Source organism: Lutra lutra, chromosome 11 (assembly GCF_902655055.1).
Source record: "Lutra lutra chromosome 11, mLutLut1.2, whole genome shotgun sequence".
NCBI classification, from domain to species: Eukaryota; Metazoa; Chordata; class Mammalia; order Carnivora; family Mustelidae; genus Lutra; species Lutra lutra.
In genome coordinates this window covers 84,707,780-84,732,341 of record NC_062288.1, presented here as the reverse complement: position 1 = coordinate 84,732,341, position 24,562 = coordinate 84,707,780, and the positions used below count along the sequence as shown (strand labels likewise).

At 41.9% G+C, this 24,562-nt stretch overlaps 1 protein-coding gene and 1 pseudogene across 2 annotated transcripts in view; one reads left to right on the top strand and one right to left on the bottom strand.

Annotated features, from left to right (window-relative positions):
- SND1 (staphylococcal nuclease and tudor domain containing 1) overlaps positions 1-24,562 on the bottom strand; it is a 422,576-nt gene that overhangs the window by 192,193 nt on the left and 205,821 nt on the right. For both annotated transcript variants that reach the window (XM_047695928.1, XM_047695929.1), the window contains exon 13: positions 675-785. In XM_047695928.1, coding sequence (XP_047551884.1) covers positions 675-785 — 111 coding nt within the window. The remainder of the gene's footprint in view (positions 1-674; positions 786-24,562) is intronic.
- On the top strand, positions 2,330-24,386 carry LOC125081270 (40S ribosomal protein S8-like; annotated as a pseudogene).

Genomic DNA, 24,562 nt, shown 5'->3' with positions numbered 1-24,562 from the left:
AACTACCAGTACCACCCAGGGACAGACAGCTCTGTGAGTACGAGCCCACAAGGAATGTCACTGGTAAGAAAGAACACCAAGCAGTACACACGTCCTTGGGGCAACCGGCCACAGGGATGAAGGACAGGAGTAAAATGTCACTGGGCTTCTCAAATGCTCTCCTGCCAGCTGTCAGAAGTGTGAAACAAAAACTCATTTCCTAATAAATGTTTTCATTTCCTTTGTACACGACAAAAGGTTGAGAGGTGATGAATGGGAGGGGCCGGGGAGCAGAGGGCTCTGGAGGTAAGAACCTGAGGCATATGTCCTGCACACATAAGCAGAGCTTCACTGTTAGACCCAGGGACTGAGAGGATGGTGGTGGTAAAAATATCTTGTACTCTCAACCTATGATTCATGTGACATCTACATGAGATCCTATCTACTATATGCCTATTTTGCAGACTTAAACAAATGAAGGCCCAAGTGTACTCAACCAAGGTTACACAGCACATTTGAAGTGTACCCCTTTTCTTCGGATAGGGCAAAACTGGGATAAAAGCATACTACAATCTTTCTCAGCGTATTGCTTTCCATCACATTCTGCTCAGGGACAGGCAAGATAGCGGGCAAGGAGAAAAGCGACACTGCTGGTCTCAAGGTCTCAAGGTGTTCACTGGGATGCTTCATCTCACCTGGCCTCCGCAGCAAGCAGCTCGTCATAGTGAGAGGACCGCTGATCGTCATCTTGCCGGTATCTGATCACCGTGGCTAGACCTTTGCTGACAAGGGCCTCGGCAATGTTTCTGCAACAGAAAAGACAGGTCAGTGAGCACTAGAGGTGCATATGGGGCTCAGTCAACAGAAATAATGACAGTTAGCACCTGGAGGTCTTAACACATCCTGACACAGGAAGGGAGAAGCCGAGGATTTCAAGACCAATGAGCCGCTAAGCTAGAACCCCGAACAGGAGGTGGAATAACAAAATCCCCTAGCTCAGCATCTTTCTGGTTACTACAGTCAGATGCCGTACCAATCCATATAGAAAAACCAGCAGAAAATATCTGTAAAAAGCCCACATTAGGCAGGGCTATTTATAGAATGTTATAAACAAGCCACTACCCTCAAGAAAAGTCTCCTCTGAAATATCGGGCACACAGATAAAAAACAAAACACATAAAAGCATGACCTAAATGTCTTAAAATCTCCTTTCTAGCCTATACAGTAACTAGAAAAATGCCTTGCTCCCAGCTTGGCAACGTTACAAAGGTCAGTTGAACTAACAACACCCCATGCTTCTCTTCTCCTCAGAGCTCCTGACAGCAGTTCTTCCACCCAAAAGGGGCTTCTAGAAGGTAAGGCTATGAATGAATTTGGTGGCAGGCGCAGGTGCCTTGGGGGGCGGTGGTGGTGTTTCTACGGTGGAATAAAAATTCTTTATGAAGAAATGGCATGAGCTGGGGGAAGAATCAGGTAAAAATCAGCGACCACCACCTTTGGAACAATGCTCCAGATAAAGAGTCCTTGCAGGACTACAGAAGGACTCAGATTAAAACCCTGCTTCAGGCAATTCTCAAATGCGTCCAATCTTCTTTTCTTCCCCAGAATAAGAGGTGCCACTGTAAGTGGCCTCCATATACTCTAACTAGAGAAGAGTACATTGGGAAGGACTCTCAGACAACAAGTAAAACCTATCTGCAAGATTCCTCCTCACGCCGGAAAGACGCCTTTGATGTGAAGCAAAATAAACTGCAAACTGCAAAAACAAATTTTCCAAAAATGACCTGTAGCAAGCACTGGAGGACAAGAGGGATGATACTATTGGGAAGAGGGATGGTTATGGCTTTCTTTGTGTCTGTCATGGTTACACACCAAAGGCCCCACTCAAACCATCTGGTTAGCTGCCCTTCAGGGAGGAGGTAGGATAAGCAACAGGCTACTGTACCATATGCTATGATTTAGTGTTGTTTAGGAATGTCGTTAACCCTCAGCACAGTAGTGTTCTTAGAACCTCAGGTCCTGGGGATGCTGGAAGCTGGACGCTGGACTAACCACTGTATGTGCATGTTTAAGCCACTGAAGGGTTCTCTTCATCAAAACCCAGGAATTTACTTTTTTAAAAGATGAAGAAAAAAATATGTGCGGGTAAAGAAAAGAGGAAAAGATGCTATGGCTGACTCTCTCTCATTATGTGCCCCTCTGCTGCCTGTTTATCTACTGCCAGCACGATATTAATATCTCCAAACCGCCACGGAATTAGCACTTCTCAAAATCCACTCCCACAAAGAGGCTGCTTTGCTGGCCTCCCCGTCTCCTGAGTCACCACAGAAGCGTGCCGGCAAACGCTGTCATGATCACAGAGTTGTTTGGCAGCGTGGAGAATGCCAACAGCCCTGAACCAGCAGTGGCAAGTATTGAGAAACAGAGCGAATTTAAGGGTGTTACCAAGAAGCCCCAGGAGGGCAGGAGAGCAGCTCCACCCAGCACAGGTCAGAAAGGAGACTGGGGGACAGCGCCACCCGCCCCAGGGTAATTGGAAATGCCCGAAGAACAAAGACATATTCCTTACTGCATTTTGAACTTCTGCGTGCTGACATTTAACAGTCAAAACAGGGGGTCTGGAGGAGAAAGCTGGAATGACTGACCAGGCAAGAAAAGATTCACACAAATAAGCCTCAACATGAAAAGATAGAGAAAGCGAAGCAAAAACAGCACAAACGTTTAATGATCCACCCCTGTTAATACTGCTCAAATCAATTCCCAGAACTGAACTGAGTACCTACAAGGCCAGCAGAGAACCAAGGGCACAATCCTTCCCTTCTGTATCCTGTCAGCCAACAGACATTATTAGACAAAGCAGATAAGGCCTCAAATTCCCACTCCACAACCTGCCCACTACCAGCCTCCCCCTAGCTCTCCAGAGCTTAGAGCATAAGCCATGTTCTCTTCACTTCTTACCCCTAATTACAGATTTCTCCTGGAGGAACAGTGGTGCTGGTGCTTAGTGAGCAGTGAGCAGAGTAAAACCACATGAAAAAATACCAGCTGTCATTACTGGGTGTTTACTACAAGCCAGGCATGTGAAAACAACATCACATGTATTTTCTTCTTGGTGTATATTTCCCCGGTGAGGATTCATCACACCATCTTAAAATTATTAATTGACTGTCTTCCTTTCTAAACTATGACGTCTGAGAGGGCCAGGGCTGCATCTTTCTGCACTGAAGTGCCTAGCTCAAAAGCTGACATAAAGTAGGCAGTACATATTTTCTGAATGCACTTAGTTTATTTAGGATAATTATTAAATGCAGCAAAATCACAGTACATCCCTTTTTGTTTTAATACATCTTGAAAATTTTGAGATACTCTTTGGGGTATCAGAAGAACACCCAATCGTTTTGGAAATATAGCCCTGGAACATTACTATCCTAAGCAACTATTAACCAAGCTTGGCCAGCATAGAATCAAGGACAAAAGCTTTCTACGAGCCTTAACAGCTTTTGTCTTTCCCCTCCCTGTTATCTAAAATTTGAATTTAAAGAGAATGAAAGGGAGAGAGAAGAAAATGCAATTAGCCCAGATCCATGTACTTGACTCTCTCATTCATTTCTTTTGGCTACTAATGAAAGGTCAGGAGATTTTTCCCTTGGCCAAAGATGGCTCCAAACCCGACAGGGGTGTATTGATCAGTTGCCCGGTGAATAAAAGAGAACATTAAATTATGTGCTATGGCATTAGGCTGCTTTAGACAAATTTCTAAGTTCTGCTTTCTTGAGTGTATCAGTAATTCTACTCCAATTACACACGTCTGGCTCAAATGGATAATTCACAATCAGCATACAAAAAAGGACCTAACAGCCTTGGAAGTCTAACAGGACATCATCTCTCGGTATCAGCTAGAAACACAAAGAATTAGTGCGGGGATCGAAATGCTTCTCCAAAACTAAGAGAAATTTAGATTCTGGTAAAAGTGAACCGTTGCCATCAGGCAGGATCAGGTGTTCCTGATACAAACACAAACCGCTTAGGCCTCATATACAGGCCTTCTCAAAAGATCTGCATGTAGTTGACATCTTCCCTGTCCATTTGTTACCCCAGCCAGCAGGCTGCAAAAAGCTTACACTTTCCCGTTATACGATACCTCCGAAACCATGCGGTAGTATATTCTGCCAACATGGTCAACAGGTGTTCTATGCCCATACATGAGAAGAGCATCCTTAAAAAGTAGGTTTGAATTATAGTTGTTTATAACTGGTCACAATTTTGCCCGCCTTCCCCACTCCTAACCCCTACCCCAAGACTGGAATAGCAACATACTGATAGTTCAGATAACTGTCTAAGATTACCCTGATTACTTAACTGGTATTAATTTTGAAACAAACTTAAAGAAAGTTGGACATACTGTATGTAACAAAGAACAGGCCATCCTTCCTTGATCTGTCTTCCAGGGAGTAACCCACCTGTTATACCCTCATCATCAAAACCTTTAGTGTGCATTTCCTATAAACCAGGATATTTTCTTACAAAATCAAAAAATAATGAGTAGAACCACGATACCAATAAGACTACATTACTACCATCTGATCCACAAATTTACTAGTTAAATTTTGCCAATTATTCCAATAGAATACTTAGGGGAAAAAAGGATCCACATTTCCTTAGTCTAGAACAGTTCCACAGTCTTGTCTTAGGCTACCCCACGGCCTTGACGCTTCTGAGGAGTGCAGGCCAGTTACTTTGGCTTGTCTGATGTTTCTTTGTGATCAGATGCAAGTTACGCATCTTTGGCAGGAATACCATAGAAGTGATGGATGTACTGTTCACTTCGATCTCTTCATTAGGGTAGTGTCTATCAGGTTTCTCCACTGTAAAGTTACTCTTTTCCTCTTTATGACGGATAGGTATTTTCCAAGAAGACCCTTTGAATTACGTGATTTTCATCCCTCAAATTCCCAAGTTATTCATTTATTTAATTATAGCATTATAAGGTCATGGGATGTCATTTTATTTAAAGTCATAATCCACAACAATCATTATTTGTTGTGATACTGAAATTGTTCCCAATTTGGCCAATGGGAGTCATGTCAAGCTGGTTTCTGTTTCCAGTGGACTTGCCCCCACCCGCATCATTACTTGAGCACTTCCTTGCTTTCTGGTATAACAACATGTTCCAGGCTTATCTTGTATGGTTTTCTGCAGCTCTGAAATTAGCCATTTATCTGAATAGCCCACATTTACATCTTTATTTCTATACGTTTATTTCTAATCAATCTATAACTACTGAAAACCATGTGCGGCAGTCATGAAAATGTGCCTCTCGGATCTCTGACTGCAGGAAGTGTAATTGACTGACAGTCCCAGCTGCTGTGCTCTGAAATCCATCACTGTTTCAGCCAAGGCTATGCTTCCCACCAGCTGCTTCTTGCCGGAGCACAGCAGATACTAAGGCAGGCCTATTGCTGAGAGATGTGGGACTCCTCTGATGGCAACTCTGGCTTGAGGACTCCTTGTTGGCTTTGCGGTAATTCTCTTATAACTTGGGCAGCTGAGACTTTTCCAATTCAACCTCCCTTTCCTCCCACCTTTTGCAAGAGATGAGGACTGCACTGCAGCCTGACGGCCTCCCAGCCTCTTGCAGCTCCCTTTCCATTTTCCCACCCAAGGGTTTTCCCCAAATAATCTCTTTCATGTCTAATTCTGTCTTGGCATCAGCTTTTTAGAAAACCTGAACCAACATACCATGAGTTCACGAAGATACCCACGATCCCACTCCAACACTATAGGGTTCATTTTCATTTTCTTCTTTTCTATATTTGTACTTTCCTTTCTGACAGAAACCTGGCTTCCACTATCCTTAATAGTTTTACTTATAGGAAAACCTTTACTATATACACACATATACTCACTCACTCACTCATACATTTTGTGACTTCTATGATTTGGTCTTAACAGTAGAGCTCACTTAAAGAGAATGCATAACCTGATAAAACAGAACCTGGGTTACATAGATAAGTATTTCAAGAGTGGGCACAGAGAGTAATTCCATAACTCACACACTTGTGCCCATGCCTGCACACCCCCTCTCATCCTCCATGTGACTGGGATAATAGATAACTCAAAGGCTTGGGCTCACAGAGCTTCATCTAGCTGTGTGAGCTCAACAGCTTCCACTTAGAAAACATCTACATTTTATCAGCCACTGAAGTGTCCATGGAGATTGCAAAAGCAGAATATTTTCCTCAAGGCAAACACAGACATGGACACATTCAGAATAATGTAAGCCTAAAAAGAAATACCTCTAACTATAGTCCAGTTGAGGCAAAAGAGAGGGTTGAAAGATAATTAACAGCTTAATTCATTCACAGAAGTCACAGCGTCTGGATCAGAGGTTCATCTCTCATATGTGCACATGCATCCCCAACACATACACTTTCCATACAATGTCTCTACAATAACTTCAAGGCCCTGTAGTCAAATTTCATAAACTAAGCACAACATGCACCCCATGGCTATTCACTGAGAGAACGTGGACATGACAAGACATCAGGCATGTAGCCTGGCCCTCTGTCACCCATGACCCTCAAAGACTCCAATGTCTTAAAGCCAGAAAACTGCCTTCACATCCTTTTCACATTGGCTGTACCTCTGCCATAAAGACAGCTTCCTCACAAGTGCGGGGATGGAGATCCCCAGCTGACAGGGTTCCAATATTGATTTCTACCATACCAAATGGCTCATCTCACTTTTCCTCGGCTATACAGGTATGTTCTACTATGGGGCTGAACCAGAGAAGCCACAGGGTACTGATGTCTTTCTTCGCAAAAAAGTAAGAGCAAAGCAAGGAGAGAAAGGTCACCATAGGATTTGATAAGAAGGTAGAAAGCAGCAAGAACTAGAAAGCTATTTTCTTTAGAATATTAGGTCTACCTATACTCAGATGGTTGGCTCTCCACTCTAAAAGAAAGAGCAGAAGTGGGGAAAATGATTAACAGCTAACAGACCCAAAAGCTAGGCTCCCTTTAGATCTTCTTTACAAGTTCACACTAAGACCTCTAATATCCACGCCCTTTGAGGCAGGAACCCGACAATTCCAGGCTTGAGACAGACTTGGTTTTTACAGGCTGACAAAATAGGCTATAAGGGGCAGAGAGTGAAATTTTATATGAGAGGCATCTATAGACAATGGGCAATGAACAGGTCTCTTTCATCATGTTACTGGTTTTTAGCTAGGCCTCAAGCCAGGAAAATGTCTTAGGGAGCAACAGGTAACTTCCAGAACCCAGTACGGTGATGACTCAGAGGGTAACACATTGCCCCTCCCACCCAGTGTCTTTATCCTCCAATCTCCACTGACTGAGGTCCCATGAATCCAGAACAATAATGCCCCCCCGCACTTTTTTCTTAAAACACATTCAAGAGGCACTTCCCACATAACCGAGTGGCATATGCAGACAGAGATTGTTTTAGAAGCATCAGTAATTAGCAACATCTGAGGTGGCACACACCATCTTTTACAGATTTACTGAATCTCTCTCCTACCATACACATTCCCTATTTTTTTCACTCCCCCTTTGAAATAATTTGTAATTCTAAAAATAACTAAGATGGATTTTTAAAAAATCTTTTAACCTTTAAAGGCTCCTTTTTTTTTTCATTTAATAAGTCCTATCACCAGAATGACCACCAAAGGATCTGAACAGTGGCTAGAGACTTTCCCAGAATTCATGACACAAACTGAAAACAAAGAAGATTCAAATGCCTTGATGTCCCTAAAAAGGCTCAGTCAGAGACTAGGGTGAGATAAGGGAGAAAAGCAATGGTTACCAAGGGGTGCATTAAGGCACCTGGAGTTTTTGGAGAGGACATCCTTGTTCCTGACACTTAGACCCACCAACCCAGCTATAGTTACGTGGAACGCAAGACACAGTGTGACCCACAGAGAAGCATGAACCCAGAAAGTCAGACTCAAGAACGGGCAAGTATGGAATGAGACTGATCTGAACATTAGAAGCAACAAAACAAAAACAAAGAAATCCCATTCTTTTGAACAAAACTTTCCAGTAGGTTTCAGTTCACATTTAATGATCATTCAGAAGATGTACAGGTTCTAAACACAACTGTTCTGTCAATGAGAGCATTTTCTAGAGACTGGAGTTGAGGTAGGAAAGTCAAGAACTCTTGGAACTAGGACTCTGTCTTCTCTTTTTAATTTAATGAATTCTAGTCATTCTTCCTCAGCAGGAGGGGAATATGCAGGGGAAGAATGAAGAATGATGGAGACTGACTTCAATTTGAAGAACTTGAAAGGATACAACATTCGAATGAAACCAAAGGAGACCCATAAACTAGTAGACTGGCAGAAATGAAGAAAGGAAGAAAAAAGGAAGAAAGGAGGGAGGGAAAGAAGGCGGGAAGGAAGGAGAAAGGGAAGATGGTGGGGCGAGAAAAAGAAAAAAAAATTCAATGAATAAATGACTGCTTTGTTGACAGATAAATCCTTGAATCCCCACAGCACACATCTATCAAAACTTCATTACTGATAACAGGCTTACTCCTGGGCACTGACAAAAGCATCTCTAGCTTCAGAGGCCATATCCCACTGAGCAACCAACAGTAATCTTGAGTTTAGGAAGGAAAGAAATAAAAGCAAAGATATCTAGAGACCAGGGTTTCACAAGTGGGTGATGAAGTCACTTCATATTCAACCTGTCCAGAATAGCTCATTTTATACTCCGAGGTGTCTCTGAGCCATATCCTACCCATTACCTTCTTCCACTCACGCCCCACATGAGGTCACACCTACTCTTGATCTCCTGAAAGAACAACTAACAGGGAGGAAAATAAGATGGAAATATACTTGGAAGCAGCAGAATTAAACATCTAACCTGCTATATAACTCTGACTACTGGAGAGAATAGTGCTGAAAAATATGGGTCAAAGTGATTTAGAAAAGGAGGGGGAAGAACATCAAATAGTTATATAAAATAGTTATGCTTACTAAATAGACAATTTTATTCTGCCCCCGGGATTTCTGCAGTGCTATAATCTTATTGCCACCTCTTACACGACAGTTTCATTTATTCAGCAATATCATGGATATGGCTTTCTAAGACAAGGATATCTGTGGTATTACGCTCTATTATGCCAGCTCCCCTGAGTCTCACTGCACTTACCAGTCATATCTGAGATAGTCAGGACAATGAGGAACACTGGATGAAGCAGGAGGGCCATATTAAATAAAAGTGGCAATAAAATGATGTCCACCTTCAAATACCTGAGATTTTCCCCAATCTCCAACCCTCAAAATAAGATAGAAGAGAAATAGTGAACGAAAAAAAAAATATCTGTTTCATAGACAGAAACTGCATGGACTTTTCTGAATCTCCCTTATACTCCAGGACAGAACGTAGAGTATGTACCCACAGTGACACTCCATCTTTTAGACAAACATGCTTCTTTCCCAGGACACAAAGAGATCCTTCAGAAAACAACTAAGCAATTAAAAACTGGATCCAGCTTGAAGAAAGTAAACTGTCTAACAAATAGGTACTCCCAACCCAGCTGAGTTGGTCCCCTCAATGCTAAATACGCCATGCAGTTACGTTTCCAACTATTTGCAGGACATGTGAATTCACATGATTCATCGCCATGTAAGACTCAGCATTTCAAAAATAAAACTCCCTTCCCCAGATTAAGTGTTTCTAAAACCTACTAAATCAGCTCATTCTCCTAAGGTCTCTAACTCTAACTGTAGGGCCATCATCCTCCCAGTCACCCAGGCCTGATGTCTAATATTTCCACATAAAATTAGTTGTCAAAACTTTGACTCAAATTTCCAATGTTTCTCTCATCAATGCTTTCTTTTCTTTTTCCCGGTTGTGGCTCTCACTGCCTCTCACCTGACTATTTACGACAGCCTCCCCGTCCCCGGTTTCCTTGCAATGCCCACAGATTCTAAACACAGTCAGTCAAGGCCCCTTAAAGCACTGGCCTCGAGAGCGATCCTCATTCTCAAACCCACCGCAATCGGAGAACTTTTCCAATATGGAGACAATACTAAGTTATCATATATGGAAATGATGATGGAGGGGAAAGAGAGGAGAAGGGGGTGGAGAAGGAAGGGGGGTTTTGGTGGGGGAGGGAGAGAAGGGAGGAGGGGGAGAGGGTTAGGGTTAGGAGAAAGAAAATGGTTAGAGGGAAGGAGGGAAGACTGACCTTTTAAAGAACTATTCTACGTGCTTTACATAGTTATTAAATCCACTTAATGGTTACAAAATCCTGAGGAATTAGGAACGCTTATCATCCCTATTTTACAGATGAGAAACGTGAGGCACTGAAAGTTTCTAAAGGTCACGAGTGATAGCTAGAACCAAGAAAAGCTACGCAGAGACTTGGCATTTCAGTGATAAAAAGGATCTTGCTAATCACCTTACCCAAGCCCCATGCTGTAAACATCAGATGACAGAACAATTTCTTTGATTTTCACTCAAAAGGTAATTTCAGATTTAATGACCATCTATTGTGAGTTTACTACAGGACAGGTATTTAACACATTAACCTGCTCTTGCCTGCAACGCACACAGCGGTATGTACAAACAGTAAACAATTCAGACTTACCACAAGCAATCCTGTTTCTATGTGGCAGAGCCATGATTAGAAGCCCAATTTTTTATTCCAATATCAGTTTTCCTTTGGCTAAGCAGTACCACAAATTATAGGATAACAGACTATTAAAGGTATTCTGCAACAGAGCCTCATCTGCCTCTCTAAACCTAGTCCATTAATCTCCTCTCAATTTTCTGCTCAATCTCAGCCCATTTCACTACCAAGCAAGCACCTTGCACTCTCCTGCTCTCTATACTGTTGGCTGTGCTGCTCCTTTTGCACTCATCTTGTACTGCTGTATCTTATTATCTCCCTTTGTATATATATCTTATCTAAGTGCCAAACACCTAGTAGGCACTCAATAAATATTTATTGGCTAGCTGATTGATTTCACTCAAGTTCCCAAGGGGTTCTGTGGGCGCTGGATGAAAACAAAGTAATAACTGAGTCATGGAATTTTTGAGCAAAAAAATGCCCAAAGAGATAAACCAAGCCAATAACCTCCATATGCAGATGCAGACAGACCCAGAGAGAAATTGAACATGTTTAAATGGGTTGTCTAAAGAAACACAGAGAGTGACACCATTACAACGGGCATCTAACTAAGATCCTTCAGATTCTCAGCCTTTTTTCCTTTATGGCACTGCTGTACTTTAAAAATTCTATATAACATAGGGGGCACCTGGATGGCTTAGTTGGCTGAGCACCTGACTCTTGATTTCAGCTAAGGTCATGATCTCAGGGTGCTGAGATCGAGCTCTGCGTTGGGCTCCATGCTGGGTGTGGAGCCGGTTTAAGATAAAATTGTATCTTAATATAAGAGTAACACAGTAAAACAAATGAATACGATAAAAAAGAAATGTTAAGAATAAATGTTGATCAATTCTCCTTCATCCGACAAGAGAGAAATTACACAGAGCATTTATAGTTACTCTTCAACAGTGAAAGCTGCTTAATGTTTCCCACTTGCTCCAGCCCTCAGTGGCCATAGACGGCAATGATGAGCTTGTTTCCTAAGGAACTCATGGCACAGAGCAGTGATTCAGGGCAGAGGATCTCAGTTCTTACCCCAGCTCTCCAGTGTTTTAAACTTGTGAAGGAGCTAAGCCTGTACCAGTTTCTGCATCTATAAAATAAGGGAATAGATCTAAATGCTCTACAAAATAGATTAGAATATGTGAGCTCGAACATAATTTAAAAATGAACTAGCAGGGGACACCTGGGTGGCTCAGTTGGTTGAGCAGCTGCCTTCGGCTCAGGTCATGATCCCGGCGTCCTGGGATCGAGTCCCACATCGGGCTCCTTGCTTGGCGGGGAGCCTGCTTCTCCCTCTGCCTCTGCCTGCCATTCTGTCTGCCTGTGCTTGCTCTCTCTCCCTCTCTCTCTGACAAATAAATAAATTAAAAAAAAAAAAAATGAACTAGCAGTTACTGATCAGTAGTCATACATATTTGGTAATACCTTCATCTTTCTGCCAGTATTTTTATATAGCACTAGCTGATAATATTCAAGGCAAAGTAGATTATGTATGGTTTCAGTAAGTATACAAACACTAAGGTATATTTATATACATTTCTGGTTATGGTTTGTAGACTATTGTGGCAGCAGGCACAATTTCTTCCAATCCTTCTACTAGGGACTATAAGAGCCCTATCCTTTCTGTGCACACCAAAAAATGGTGGAAAAGGGTGGGAGGCCAGGATGCTTGACAAATTTATTTATTCTTGACAAATATTTACTTATTCTTGACAGGTATTTATTCTATTCAACTGTTTAATGTCTACTATTTCTTTAAGATATAATGCACTACCCATGGGGCGCCTGGGTGGCTCAGTGGGTTAAGCCGCTGCCTTCGGCTAGGGTCGTGATCTCAGGGTCCTGGGATTGAGTCCTGAATTGGGCTCTCTGCTCAGCGGGGAGCCTGCTTCCCCCCCCCCCCCGCCTGCCTCTCTGTCTACTTGTGATCTCTCTCTGTCAAATAAATAAAATCTTAAAAAAAAAAAAGATATAATGCATTACCCAAATATTCTAGAGTATTAAAAAAAGAGGACAGAGGGATGAGCGAATAAAAGTATATATGTATACAGTATATTTTCTACCAAGGAAACTAAAGACCAATTTTGGATTCTTCACTGGCTAGGTCCTTATACTTTGGCTAAGTATTTTTTCCAGTGGCAAGAAACTGCCTTTACTCACTAGTAGAAATGCGTTCGAAGAACCGATTTAAGAGTAAAACTGACATTTAACAGGAATTTATTAGATTTCTTGAATCTCTGATGCTCACTAGGTAGAGTAGGAGGTTTACTTCTGATCTTAATCACTGAACATAGTGAAAAAAAAAAAATCAAAGACTCACCTTTACATTTACAGTTTGCCAAGTACTATTTTGGCCTGTCAAGCTTACACTTGAGTAATATAAGTAGCAGCAACATGTCAATAAAACAGTTATGAGCTGTTTCTTAAGTAGTCCTTATGAGACTATAAGATTACTGCACAGTAAATATTAACGAGAGAGGCAGACTTCATTATTATAGACTATAAGGAAATATCAGAAATACTTCATTCATTATAATCAGAGAGTTTAGAGCTGAAAGGGTCTTAGTGTTTTACTCCAATTCTCTCATCTTACTAACTGTAATGTCTCTGAATCTCAGATTAGCAAACTATTTAGTGACTGACCTGGATTAGAATTCAGATCTCAAGTCATAAAACAAGCACCTTTCCACCATGATGACCTGCCTCCATTTCCATATAAAGACTGGGAAAATTATTGCTACACACAACTCAGATGGATCTCAAAGGCATTATGCTAAATGAAAAAGGTCAACCTCAATGGATCTCACACTGTAAGATTCCACTTATACAATGTTTTTTTTTTAGGTTTTTTTTTAATTAATTTTATTTTTTATAAACATATAATATATTTTTATCCCCAGGGGTACAGGTCTGTGAATCACCAGGTTTACACACTTCACAGCACTCACCATAGCACATACCCTCCCCAGTGTCCATAATCCCACCCCCCTCCCAACCCCCCTCCCGCTTATACAATGTTTTGAGATGATGAAATGATAGAGATGGAAAATGGATTAATGGTTGTCATGGATGTTGGGAGGGGAAAGGTGTGGTAGTAGCACAAGGGACACCCCTCTGATGACTAATAGTTTTCTGTCTTGATAATGATGGTGGGCACAGGAATCTATACATGTGATAAATCTACACATGAGATACACGTGCTGACACACACACTGCACCAACGCCACATTCCTGACTTTGATATTTTACTATAATTATATTGTTACAACCATTGGGGGGAACTGGCTAGAAGGTACATGGGATGGACCACTGTACACTTTTCCAACTTCTGTGACTCTACAATGACTTCAAAATAAAAGTTCAAAAAGAAAAAGTCAATAGAACTTGAGCTTACTAAAAAGAAAACAAAAGCACCAAAGATTCCAAACTCTATTCTCAATCAGAATAATCCTCATCCAGAATAATCCTTAAGAGTAAAGTCAACAAAACTCGCTCTTACTCCTCTGCTCAAAACTCCACAATGGCTCCTATCTCATTCAGGGTAAAAGCCAAATACTTGGAGTGGCTTACAAGAATCTCTCTGGTCAGCTATCCCCCTTTCTGGCCTTACTGACCTCATCTCTCACTGCCCCCATCCTGGCTTCCCCTGCTCCGGCCACAAGGCATTCTTTTTATCCGGGCACACTTGCACTACAAGACCTTTGTCCCTGCTGTTCTCTTTGCTTTCAAACCACTTGTTCCTTCACTTCATTCAGGCCTTTGCGCCTGTCCCCTTATCAGTGGGGCTCAAGAACCTACTGAAAATGTGTCTCCTTCCAACCCTGGAATACCTCCTCTGTCCTTCCTTAGCTTTATTTTTTCTACAGTATTTGACCATCTACATAGTTCTACATATTTTGTTTATTTGTTTGCCACCACTGGAATATAAATTTCCACCTAAAAGACAGATTTCTCTCTATAGTATTCATTACTTTATGCCCAGTGCCAACAGTACCTGGTATATCGTGCACTAAAGAATTAACCTGCTGAAGAGACCAGAAAGGGAAAAGAAAAAGGAAAAACAAACAAACAAACAAAACATAAACCAAAGTAGAAAAGTAAAACAAACACGTTATGTTCATCTGGCCTAAGGACAAGGTGCAATTTATTATTACATATAAATGAAGCTGCATTTCATTCAGATTTGCAATCATGAGACCAATTCTGACTTTAATTAGAACAAACCTGATAAAAGACATTTACCTTTTAAGTCCCATTTTTCTGTGCTATCATACCAAGGGGCCTAAAGTGAAGAACCTCTAGGGCCCCAGACAAAGCTAAAATTCTCAATGGGTTCATGTGAGGCAGAGTACATCTGCATTTCAGGTATAGGCCAGGTAAGTCTGGAAAGGAGTTATGGAAGGTATCTGAGCATCGGTTCTCTCAAAGACCCTGTAGGTGGGAAAAACTATAGTACGCACTGGGAGTAAAAAAAAGCGAGACTCATGACCTAATGCTGTAAGCGCAGCGAACCTTACGGTAAGCGCAGGGCACTGATGAAGCACAGACACAGACGCCCGGTCAGGGTCTTGTTGGAGCAGGATACCTAAGGTAAAGCCTCCCTAAGATGTGAATTGCTGATAGATGAGTAGGAGCTATCTAGAAGCAAAGTTATGTTCCAGACAGAAAGAGCAGAATGACTTCAAGAATAGTGAGTTTAAGCTGTTTTTGTTTTTTACAGAAATGATGGATAAGAGCCAGGGAATGTTAAATATAAACATGGAGAGGTAAGCAAGGGCCAGATCATGGGTTTGTATTAATTCTAGAGGCTGTGGATGATTAATGAAGACTTTTAAGCAGTAGAATAACTAACAGATTTGTGTATCAGAAAGCCAATTGCAGCAATAGTGTGGAAAATGGATCAGCAGGGAGTTAGGACCAGTAAGGAGATGGCACAAACCAGGCAGTGAGGAGAAAAAGGCTGGAATGAACTTGATAGAGACCAGCAGATAATCAGGTATGGAGAGTGAGAGGGGAAAGAGAAAGATGACACTAGATTGGTGGAACAGAAGACTGACTAAATGGTGGCACTATCAATCAAGATGTGGGATCGTTCAAGAGAAGGAATAGCTTTCTACAAGGGAGAACATGAGCTCAGTTTTAGCCATATTGCACTCTGGGATCTCAGAAGTGAGGTGCAGGCAGTACCTGGATATGCTGGTGGGGAGAGCCTGAAAGAAAGAATTGGGTTAGAGACCTAGGTCTGGGAATCAGCAACATCTACCTGAAAACGGAAGCAATGCGATGAATGAGATCACCCATGGAGATCACCCATGGAGACTGAGGAAGCCTGGGAAGCACAAACATTTAAGGAGCACTCAAAAGCAGACTGAAGAGAAGGAAGCAGAGCTGTAGAAGGAAATCCTGTCAAGTATACCACACTAAAAGAAAAGAGAAAAAGAGTAAAAAAAAAGATGGTGGTAAGTTTTACATAATACAGAGATCAAATATAAGCAAGGATTGAGAAGTGTCCTTAAGGGAAGCACTGGTCTCTTAGGTAAGCACAGCTTCAATGATGTGGAGGGGTCAAAGCAGATGGTAAAGGAACGAAGAGCAAATGGAGACAGAATTAAAACTTCTTTTAACTCTTTTAATTAATGACTGTGAAGAGAAGGCAAGAAGAAGAAAAGTAGCTACAATAAAGAGAGAAGACTGGAAAGTAATTTTCAGAAGTTAGTTAAAAAGAAAAGGGATAACTGATGGCACAAAATCCCCTGAAGATCAAAGGAGAGAATTTAGAGCAGGTATGTAGAAAAATGAGTTTGGAAAGAAAGAGGCTGAACTCTTCCATGGAGACGGAAAGGCAGGAGATAAGAAAAGGAAGCAGGGGACAGGCAAGTGTGGAGCTGCGAGAAGGTGTTTTCTAGATACGCCCATATTTTTTCCAGAAAGCAGGAGATGAGGCTGTCTGCTGAGAATGAGGGGAGAGAAGTAGAGAGTAGGGGGCTTAACTGAATATGGCTATGAAAATCTGAAACAGCTCTTGTGGCAAAGTAACACGAAAACAGCACTTAGCGGGAATTAAGCAGCAGCGGTGCGGAGGAAGACCTGAAGACGGGACAGATTCGGAAAGGCTGATGGAGAAGGCTACTGAACTCACTGAGGTCTGAGCCGTGGACTACATGGAGTGGAATGACAGCAAAAGGAACAGTGAAGAATCCATGAGGGAATTTGTTAGCAAATCAACAAATCCACCACCCCTTCCTAATTAAACTGCTTCTCCCAAGATCTCCAGAGTCACGAAGGCAGGATCAAACATCCTCAGCTATTTTAGCTCCTGGTGGGAACTAAAGCTGTGGACGGCTTTTCCCTGCCTTGCCCCCGACTTGTAAGCATTCCAGTCCAAAATGTTTGCTCTGTTTCTGGAATGATGGCGCATAATCCAATTTACCGACCCATTAAATCTCAATGACCATGCCTATTTAAAGCACATCTGGAACTATACTCTGTATGAACAGTGATCAATTCTGACAGCTGTCTGATCAACCTGGACAACTCTTCAAAATGATCTTATAGTCTAGAATCTTGGCTTCTATCCAAGCTCACTATGTCACAAGCTGGTACGAAAAGGAATAAAGTCAGTCAGTGAAGACTTACAAAAGTGGGGTCTACTCCATTGCCCAGGGTGCCTTTGAATAAGCTACACAGGTGATTCCAGGGCACACAAGTTTGAAAGCCACCACTTTAAATCAATATTAGTATTTTTTTTAAAGATTTTATTTATTTATTTGACAGACAGAGATTACAAGTAGGCAGAGAGGCAGTCAGAGATAGGAGGAAGCAGGCCCCCTGCTGAGCAGAGAGCCCGATGTGGGGCATGATTCCAGGACCCTGGGATCATGACCTGAGCCGAAGGCAGAGGCTCTAACCCACTGAGCCACTCAGGCGCCCCAAATCAATATTAGTATTAAACATACTAGCTTTGAGATGAGAGAAGGATGCACAAATAGTAATGGAAAGCAAGTGTGTAGTAAGTTAGAAGAGAAAAGCAAAGAAAAATAGAGTTGATAATCATCACCATTCAGGGGATAGGTGAAGCTCTGCATTAATAAAATACTGAAGGGAAGCCATTCACAGAGAAAAAATACCAGGATCAAGATTGACCCTTCGAGAATATGAGGCCAAAGGACTTAATTATATCTCTTAAATACATACATATCAAAGGCACGTTATGTCACGTAGAGCATATCCATTTTCCTGCTCCTCATTTCACCTCTGAAGTTCATTTCTAAAGGCTGATAATCAACAATGTTTTCAATAGCTGTATGGTATCTTTTCTCTGAAGAAATATGCAATATGCTACTGCTTTGAGCCACATTTACCTAACCTACTTCTAATCTTGATCTTCCTAAATTAACCAAATGGAGAGAAATCACCTCCAATTCTTTATAGACAAGAGTAAAGAGGTCTGGTAACTTAGAAAGGGCAATGGGCAAGAATAAGTAAACTCCAGAGATACTCAAGAAAGCCAGCACATGTGTGGATGTCCTTAGAGGGACACACTAATGTAATCACCAGTACTGTCTCTCTTTCAATGGAATTCCCACCTGACTGCTGATCTGGGTGCAAGCTAATTTCCCCCACAGTGAATACTGCTGTTGAGATGCAGAACTTTCCACCATCTGTTAGGCAGAATTAGCATAATGACAGATTATCTAATCCCTTACACTTAATTGATACAAATGGCACTCTTACAACACCAGTTCAGTCATATCCTCATTCATGTGGTCTTATCCCCACCCCATAAAAACTGGTCCTCCCACCCTGCTGGTGATGGATCTGGTCTGGAGTTTACCCCCAATCTTGCTAAAAGTCCAGGTGCTTTACCATGAGACACTTTCCTAAAATATTTTATTCAGGAGTGGGAATACAGCTGTTACACCAGATGCATCTGAAAAGGGGCATACTGAACAAAAAGAAAATCTGTCTCCAGGAGACTGGCAAAACCACTGTGTGGGGCAGTGCCTCCCTGAATTAGATTGGGTTGAAAATTTCAAAAGGAAGACGAAAGTTTAGGTCAGAACTGATCTGGGGATAGTGACAGAGGGAGAAAAGCAAAAAGAAAGAAATCGGAAAATTAAATGAGTAGCAATACAATACCAATAGGAAAGACTCTGCTGTTTTACAGATTCAGGTGTTCTAGACAGACCCAGGGGAGCATTTAACAAAAAATGGGAATCAGACACCTAGAAAATAAAGGACATGTTCACAGGACCAAATAACTAGAAGAGCACCATTACTAACAAGTAGCAGGGACAGCTGCCTGTGGCACCAAACAGAGGAAGTGAACTGTCCTATCACCAGTGACCAGTAGAGACAGTTCAATTAGAAGGAAGTGAAAAGCCATCAGAATGTATTGCAAATAATTTCCAAAACCAGCATTTCCTCAGAAAGTGAGCTTCCAGGGTCAAGAGAAAATACTACAAGAAATGGACCTGCACCTAAAGGAATACCAGGTTGCCGGCGGGGGTTGGGGGTGGGGATGTGGGAAGATGTTCTTGTTCATTTTGAATATACAACTCTTTGGATATAAGTGAAATCATCAAGTATTTATTTAAAACATGTATTAACCTAGAGGTATTGTTTAAAACACCACATTTCAGGAACAGCTGTTCTCAAGCTACACTCTCTACAAGTGTATGCAACACACAATGTACACCACCATCACAGCCACTTTTCTTTTCTGTTAAAGATTTTATTTATTTTGATAGAGGGAGCGAGAGAACACAAGCAGGCAGAGCGACAGGCAGAGGGAGAAGCAGACTCCCTGCCAAGTGGGGAGCCCGATGGAGGGCTTGATCCCAGGACCCTATGACCATGACGGGAGCTGAAGGCAGATGCCCAACTGACTGAGCCACCTAGGCGCCCCATCACAGCCACTTTCTCAGATTGTTTTCTTTCAACTTCTTCCAAAATTTTTACACCTTAACTGTTTTGAAATCTACATATAATGTTGCTATCAGAAATAGTTTCCTTAAGTCACAAGTACCCATTTTCCTAACATTTGGATGGCTGGTTTTATCACTTGTTCTGTAAGTATCTATTCATTCCTCCATAGTGTGAGTCCTGAGAACTGGAGTTGCAGACTCATAGTTTGGTTTTCATTGAAGTTTTATTGGAACATAGCTATGTCCATTTATTTGCATATTGTCTATGGCTGTCAAAGGCAGAGCCAAACAGTTGCAATAAGACCACATGGCTTTCAAAGCCGAAATATTTACTATCTGGTCCTTTACCGAAAAGGTTTGTCCACTCCTGCCTCTGAGTACTGCTTTTTAAAGAGCACTTTAATAGGTCACTTCCTAGAGCACTTGGCTGGCTTGGTCATAAAGCATGCAACTCTTCTTACCTCAGAGTTCTGAGTTTAAGCCCCACATTGGACACAGAGACTGCTTAAAATAAATAAATAAATAAATAAATAGTCACTTTCTATGACTCCTAGCACTTGCAGTCAAGCAGACATACTCACTAGAATAAGTGTTACATTGCGCAAAAAATTTGGCTCATTTTTAATGATTCCACAATGTGATCTTCATGTAGCACTGACTGAGATTCTAGAAAGCTCACTGATGTGTTCAAAATAAACTAACTGGGGTGCCTGGGTGGGACAGTCGGTTGAGCAGATGACTCTTGTTTCGGCTTAGGTTGTGATCTCAGTGTTGTGAGATCAAGGCCTGTGTCAGACTCCACACTCAGCCCAGAGTCTGTTTATGTCTCTGTCTCCCTCTGCCCATCACCACCCACCCAGTCACTAGGCACATGTTCACTCACACACTCTAATAAAATCAGTTTTAAAAATAAATTTTAAAAATTGGGGAACCTGGGTAGCTCAGTGGGTTAAAGCCTCTGTCCTTGGCTCAGGTCATGATCCCTGGGTCCTGGGATGGAGCCTCTGCTCTGCAGGGAGCCTGCTTCCCCCTCTCTCTCTGCCTGCCTCTCTGCCTACTTGTGATCTCTGTCTGTCAAATAAATAAATAAAATCTTTAAAAAACTAAAAATAATAAATTAATTAACTGAGGAAGCACTCAGTAACACGAGAGCATCTGTGAAAACTCAAGGTAGGAAGACTTCCTCTCTTCTGAGCACCGGTGGGCAGGGGGGCCTGCACCTGGTATTTACGTAGGGTTATTACTTCTAGCCACAAGACTCCAGAGTATATAAATGAGACCCTCTCTTCCGAGAACACTCACAATGCTACTATTAAGAGTAAGGAAAGCCACCAACACTGTCATTTCTGCGATGGCAGCAGGCAGGCAGTACAGAGAAAAGTCTCATGGAAAACTGGACTTGTAGATAAATGTTACCTCATGAAGCTGTTGTAAGGAACAAAAGACTATATTTAGGTTCTGCCTGGCAAATAGTAAGTGCTGTGTGTTTCTGGTCACTCTTCTTGGTTTTCACTATACTGACACTGGCCTAATTGCTTCACTCCTCCTGGACTCAGCCCCTTGTTCATAAAATGAGGGATGTGGACTACACAGTCTTAAACATGTTTCCCTACAATAAAATCTATTTTACTAGAAGGAAAAAAAAAATGTTCTATGTGCAGCCATGAAGATACACGTTCTCAATGCAAGCATTTTTCAGGAACTAGCTGAAAAGGTGAGCCTGACTTCACAAGACCTGTCCAGGAGATGAAGCTATCAGAGCAGACTCCTTCTTCATATCCAGCAAGCCTGGGAAGAGGTCACCCTGAGCTGATAAAGACATCGAGCTCACCCCTTCGGAAGCAGCGTATGGCCTGGGAGAGCAGCCATCCATCCGCAGCGCTCTCAATCACACACGCCACTGCGGAGACGAGATTCACGGCTCCAGCGGCAACAGGCCAGTGTTATCCAATATGCATGAAATCAAAGTTTTCATCATTTCCAGTGGTCAAAGGCCAGTGAGTGATAAACCCCAGAATACAAGGATTAATGAAGGAGTCATTAAAACCCGGCATTAAATCACTCCTGTAGCCAATGCTGAGAGTGATATCTGTAATACATTACAAGGCTGATTAGAAAGAAACAAGTTCCAATTTAGAAATGAATTACCTGATTTCTTAAAAAATTGACTGGATGGCTATCACAGCAATTTTGTTATTATAGGAGAAAGAGAGGGTGGGTAACATACAAGTTATGTCATGGGTAGGAAATGATCATCTCAAAATCGCAGAGAACAGAATCTGGGAATAAATAACTTCCTAAAGACAGTAAGATGGAAAAGGGAGTCCTGACACTGGCCAGATTTTACTTCTTTTTAAATTCTGAGTGCCGGTGTGTGTGTGTGCGCGTGAGCACCTATGTGTGTTGAAGGGAAGGCACTGTTAACACTTTATGCCCAGGAAACAAATTTAATCTAGAAAGAATAACCACATTCTGATTACAGTCTGAGAGAGGACATGAGCTGATACCAATGAACTATCTTCTCATCCACAATGAGCACTGTCTTACTGTTGAACATAATCTATCAATGTGAAAAAAGCCCTCAACATATACTCTAAAGATAAAATATGGTGAAAAACATGGGACTGGCTCAGGTGAGCGAGGCTCTGACCTACTCTAGTTTCCACAAGTTTCTGACTAGGAGAAACAGAGCCTCCAGAGGCTTCTGCTTTCTTGTTAAGGGTTCTGTCCTAGGGTAGTGCACTAGTTAGAGAAACAAATGCCACCAAGTAGATGCTCGGGTGGAGAGAATACATTATAGGCAAGGACTTTCAACAGCACCCTCTCAACACACAAAGCTCATCAGTATAGGCAAGGTCATGGAAAATAGTTCCAACTCAAACAATCCAAACCAAAACAGGAATACTTCTTGTTCTCCACTCTCCCCCTCTCTGCTAAGCTACTGTGCAACAAGACTGATACCTCTCCCTGAAAACAAGTCTTGAAGGATTCTCTGAGACCAGGTAACATAATGCAAATTCTTATGTGTTATAATCGGATAATATTCAAAATATTTAACATATGGCACTGGCTAGAGTTTGTCATACCTGTATATATCAGCTGAAAATAAGCCTTGTTCGTAAAAATAGAAAGGTATGCTAGAAAAAAGCCAGAGTCATAAATGTGGCTGTATCTAGAAGGGTATCAGAATAATATATAAGCAAATCATTTGAGGATAGTAGTACAGATTAAAGGCTGCCAAATAATTATGCCTCAATCATCAAAACATACATCATTAATTTCAGATGCATCAATCTATACCCCAAAAAAGAAAACAATGAACTCTACGGCTTCTTAAATATTTAACTATTGACTCGAATCTTTAATAAACCCCATAACTGGCAATTATTGAGTCTAACAAATAGATTATACTTGAATTTCTTTGTTCCCCACAAGTATTTAAAAGATACAGTTTGGGTTAGTTAGCAACACCGCCACCAACAACAAAGATACTAACAATACCTTCTACTGTCAAAGACTTCCTCTTAAGGAGAAAATTAAGAACAGCAACAATACAGTTGTCAACTAGATGAAATCTATGAATTTGATAATTACAGAGAGAGGTAAAGGAATATTAGAGGTCTAAATTCGAAGCTCATGGGGCACCTGGGTGGCTCAGTGGGTTAAGCACCTGCCTTTGGTTCAGGTTATGATCCCAGGGTCCGGGGACTGAACCCCACAATGGGCTCCCTGCTCAGCAGGGAGTCTGCTTCTCCCTCTCCTGCTCCCCATGCTTGTGCCTGTGTGCTCTGTCAAATAAATAAATAAAATCATAAAAAAATAAAAATAAATTTGAAGCTCTTTCCAATGTTGTGCCTTGTTATTTTAGGTAAACAATTTAACTTGAAGTCATGTCAGTGGTGAATGGCCACTAAGTCAACTGGCAGTGAAAACTAAGAGTTAACTACTTGGAATAAAGTCCGATTCTGCAAATCCACAGAATTCCAACTAAATCTAGTGTTTATGATCAAAGTCCTGGGGAGGAAGGGCTACATAAAAGGAAAAATCCCTGGCTAGCTCTTTCACAGTCAACACGGAGAGCCCTAGGCATTTCTCAGGGCAACCGGCATAAGTGCCACAAGACCAGGGGCAAGAGAAAGCCCTGCCATGAGAGCAGGAAGTAGGAGCCGGGACACCCCGCTGCCATACTAAGGCTGCCCCCACCCCACAGCCGGCATTAGGGGGAGGCAATAAGAAGCGCCGTGCCTTGAGGCTGGACGTGGGCAACTTCTCCTGGGGCTCTGAGTGTTGAGCCCGCAAAATAAGGAGTACTGATGCCGTTGACAATGCATCTGCCAACAACCTGGTCAGCACCAAGCCCTGGTGAAGAACGGCATCATGCTCATGGATGGCACACCTCCCCACACCTTGCAGATGGTGGCAGGAGTCCCACCATGCACTGCCCCTGAGCCACAAGAAGGAGGCCTAGCCGACTCTGGAGGAAGAAGAGATTTTAAACAAAAAACAATCAAGGAAAATTAAGAAATATGATGAAAGGACAAAGAATGCCAAAATTAGCAGTCTTCTGGAGGGGCAGTTCCAGTAAGCTTCATGCGCGCATCGCTTCAAGACCAGGCCAGTGTGGCTAACTAAGCATGTGCTATGAGCTGGAGGGCAGGAGCTAGAGTTCTATCTGAGGACAATCAAAGCCCGGAAAGGCAAATGAATCTTCTTCCCTTCTATCTTCTTCTATCTTCAGTCACTAATAAAGGTGTTTTTTGTTCTGGTGAGGAAACAAAATCCCAAAATCCGTAGCTGGACTTTCTGGAAAGCCAAAAGAAAAACGTCGGGCTTCATTCACTGCTATGACTTCTCTAACCCCACAACACACCCCTAGCTGAAGTTCTCTTTCTTAAGCATCTGAGAAGAGGTTTAAAGAAACTTTAGATTACTAAAAAGAGATACTAAGAGATTAAAGAATATTAGCATCAGCTGTTTGTTTCTTTCTCCTTGAAAAAAGGCCAGATAAGGGCCTT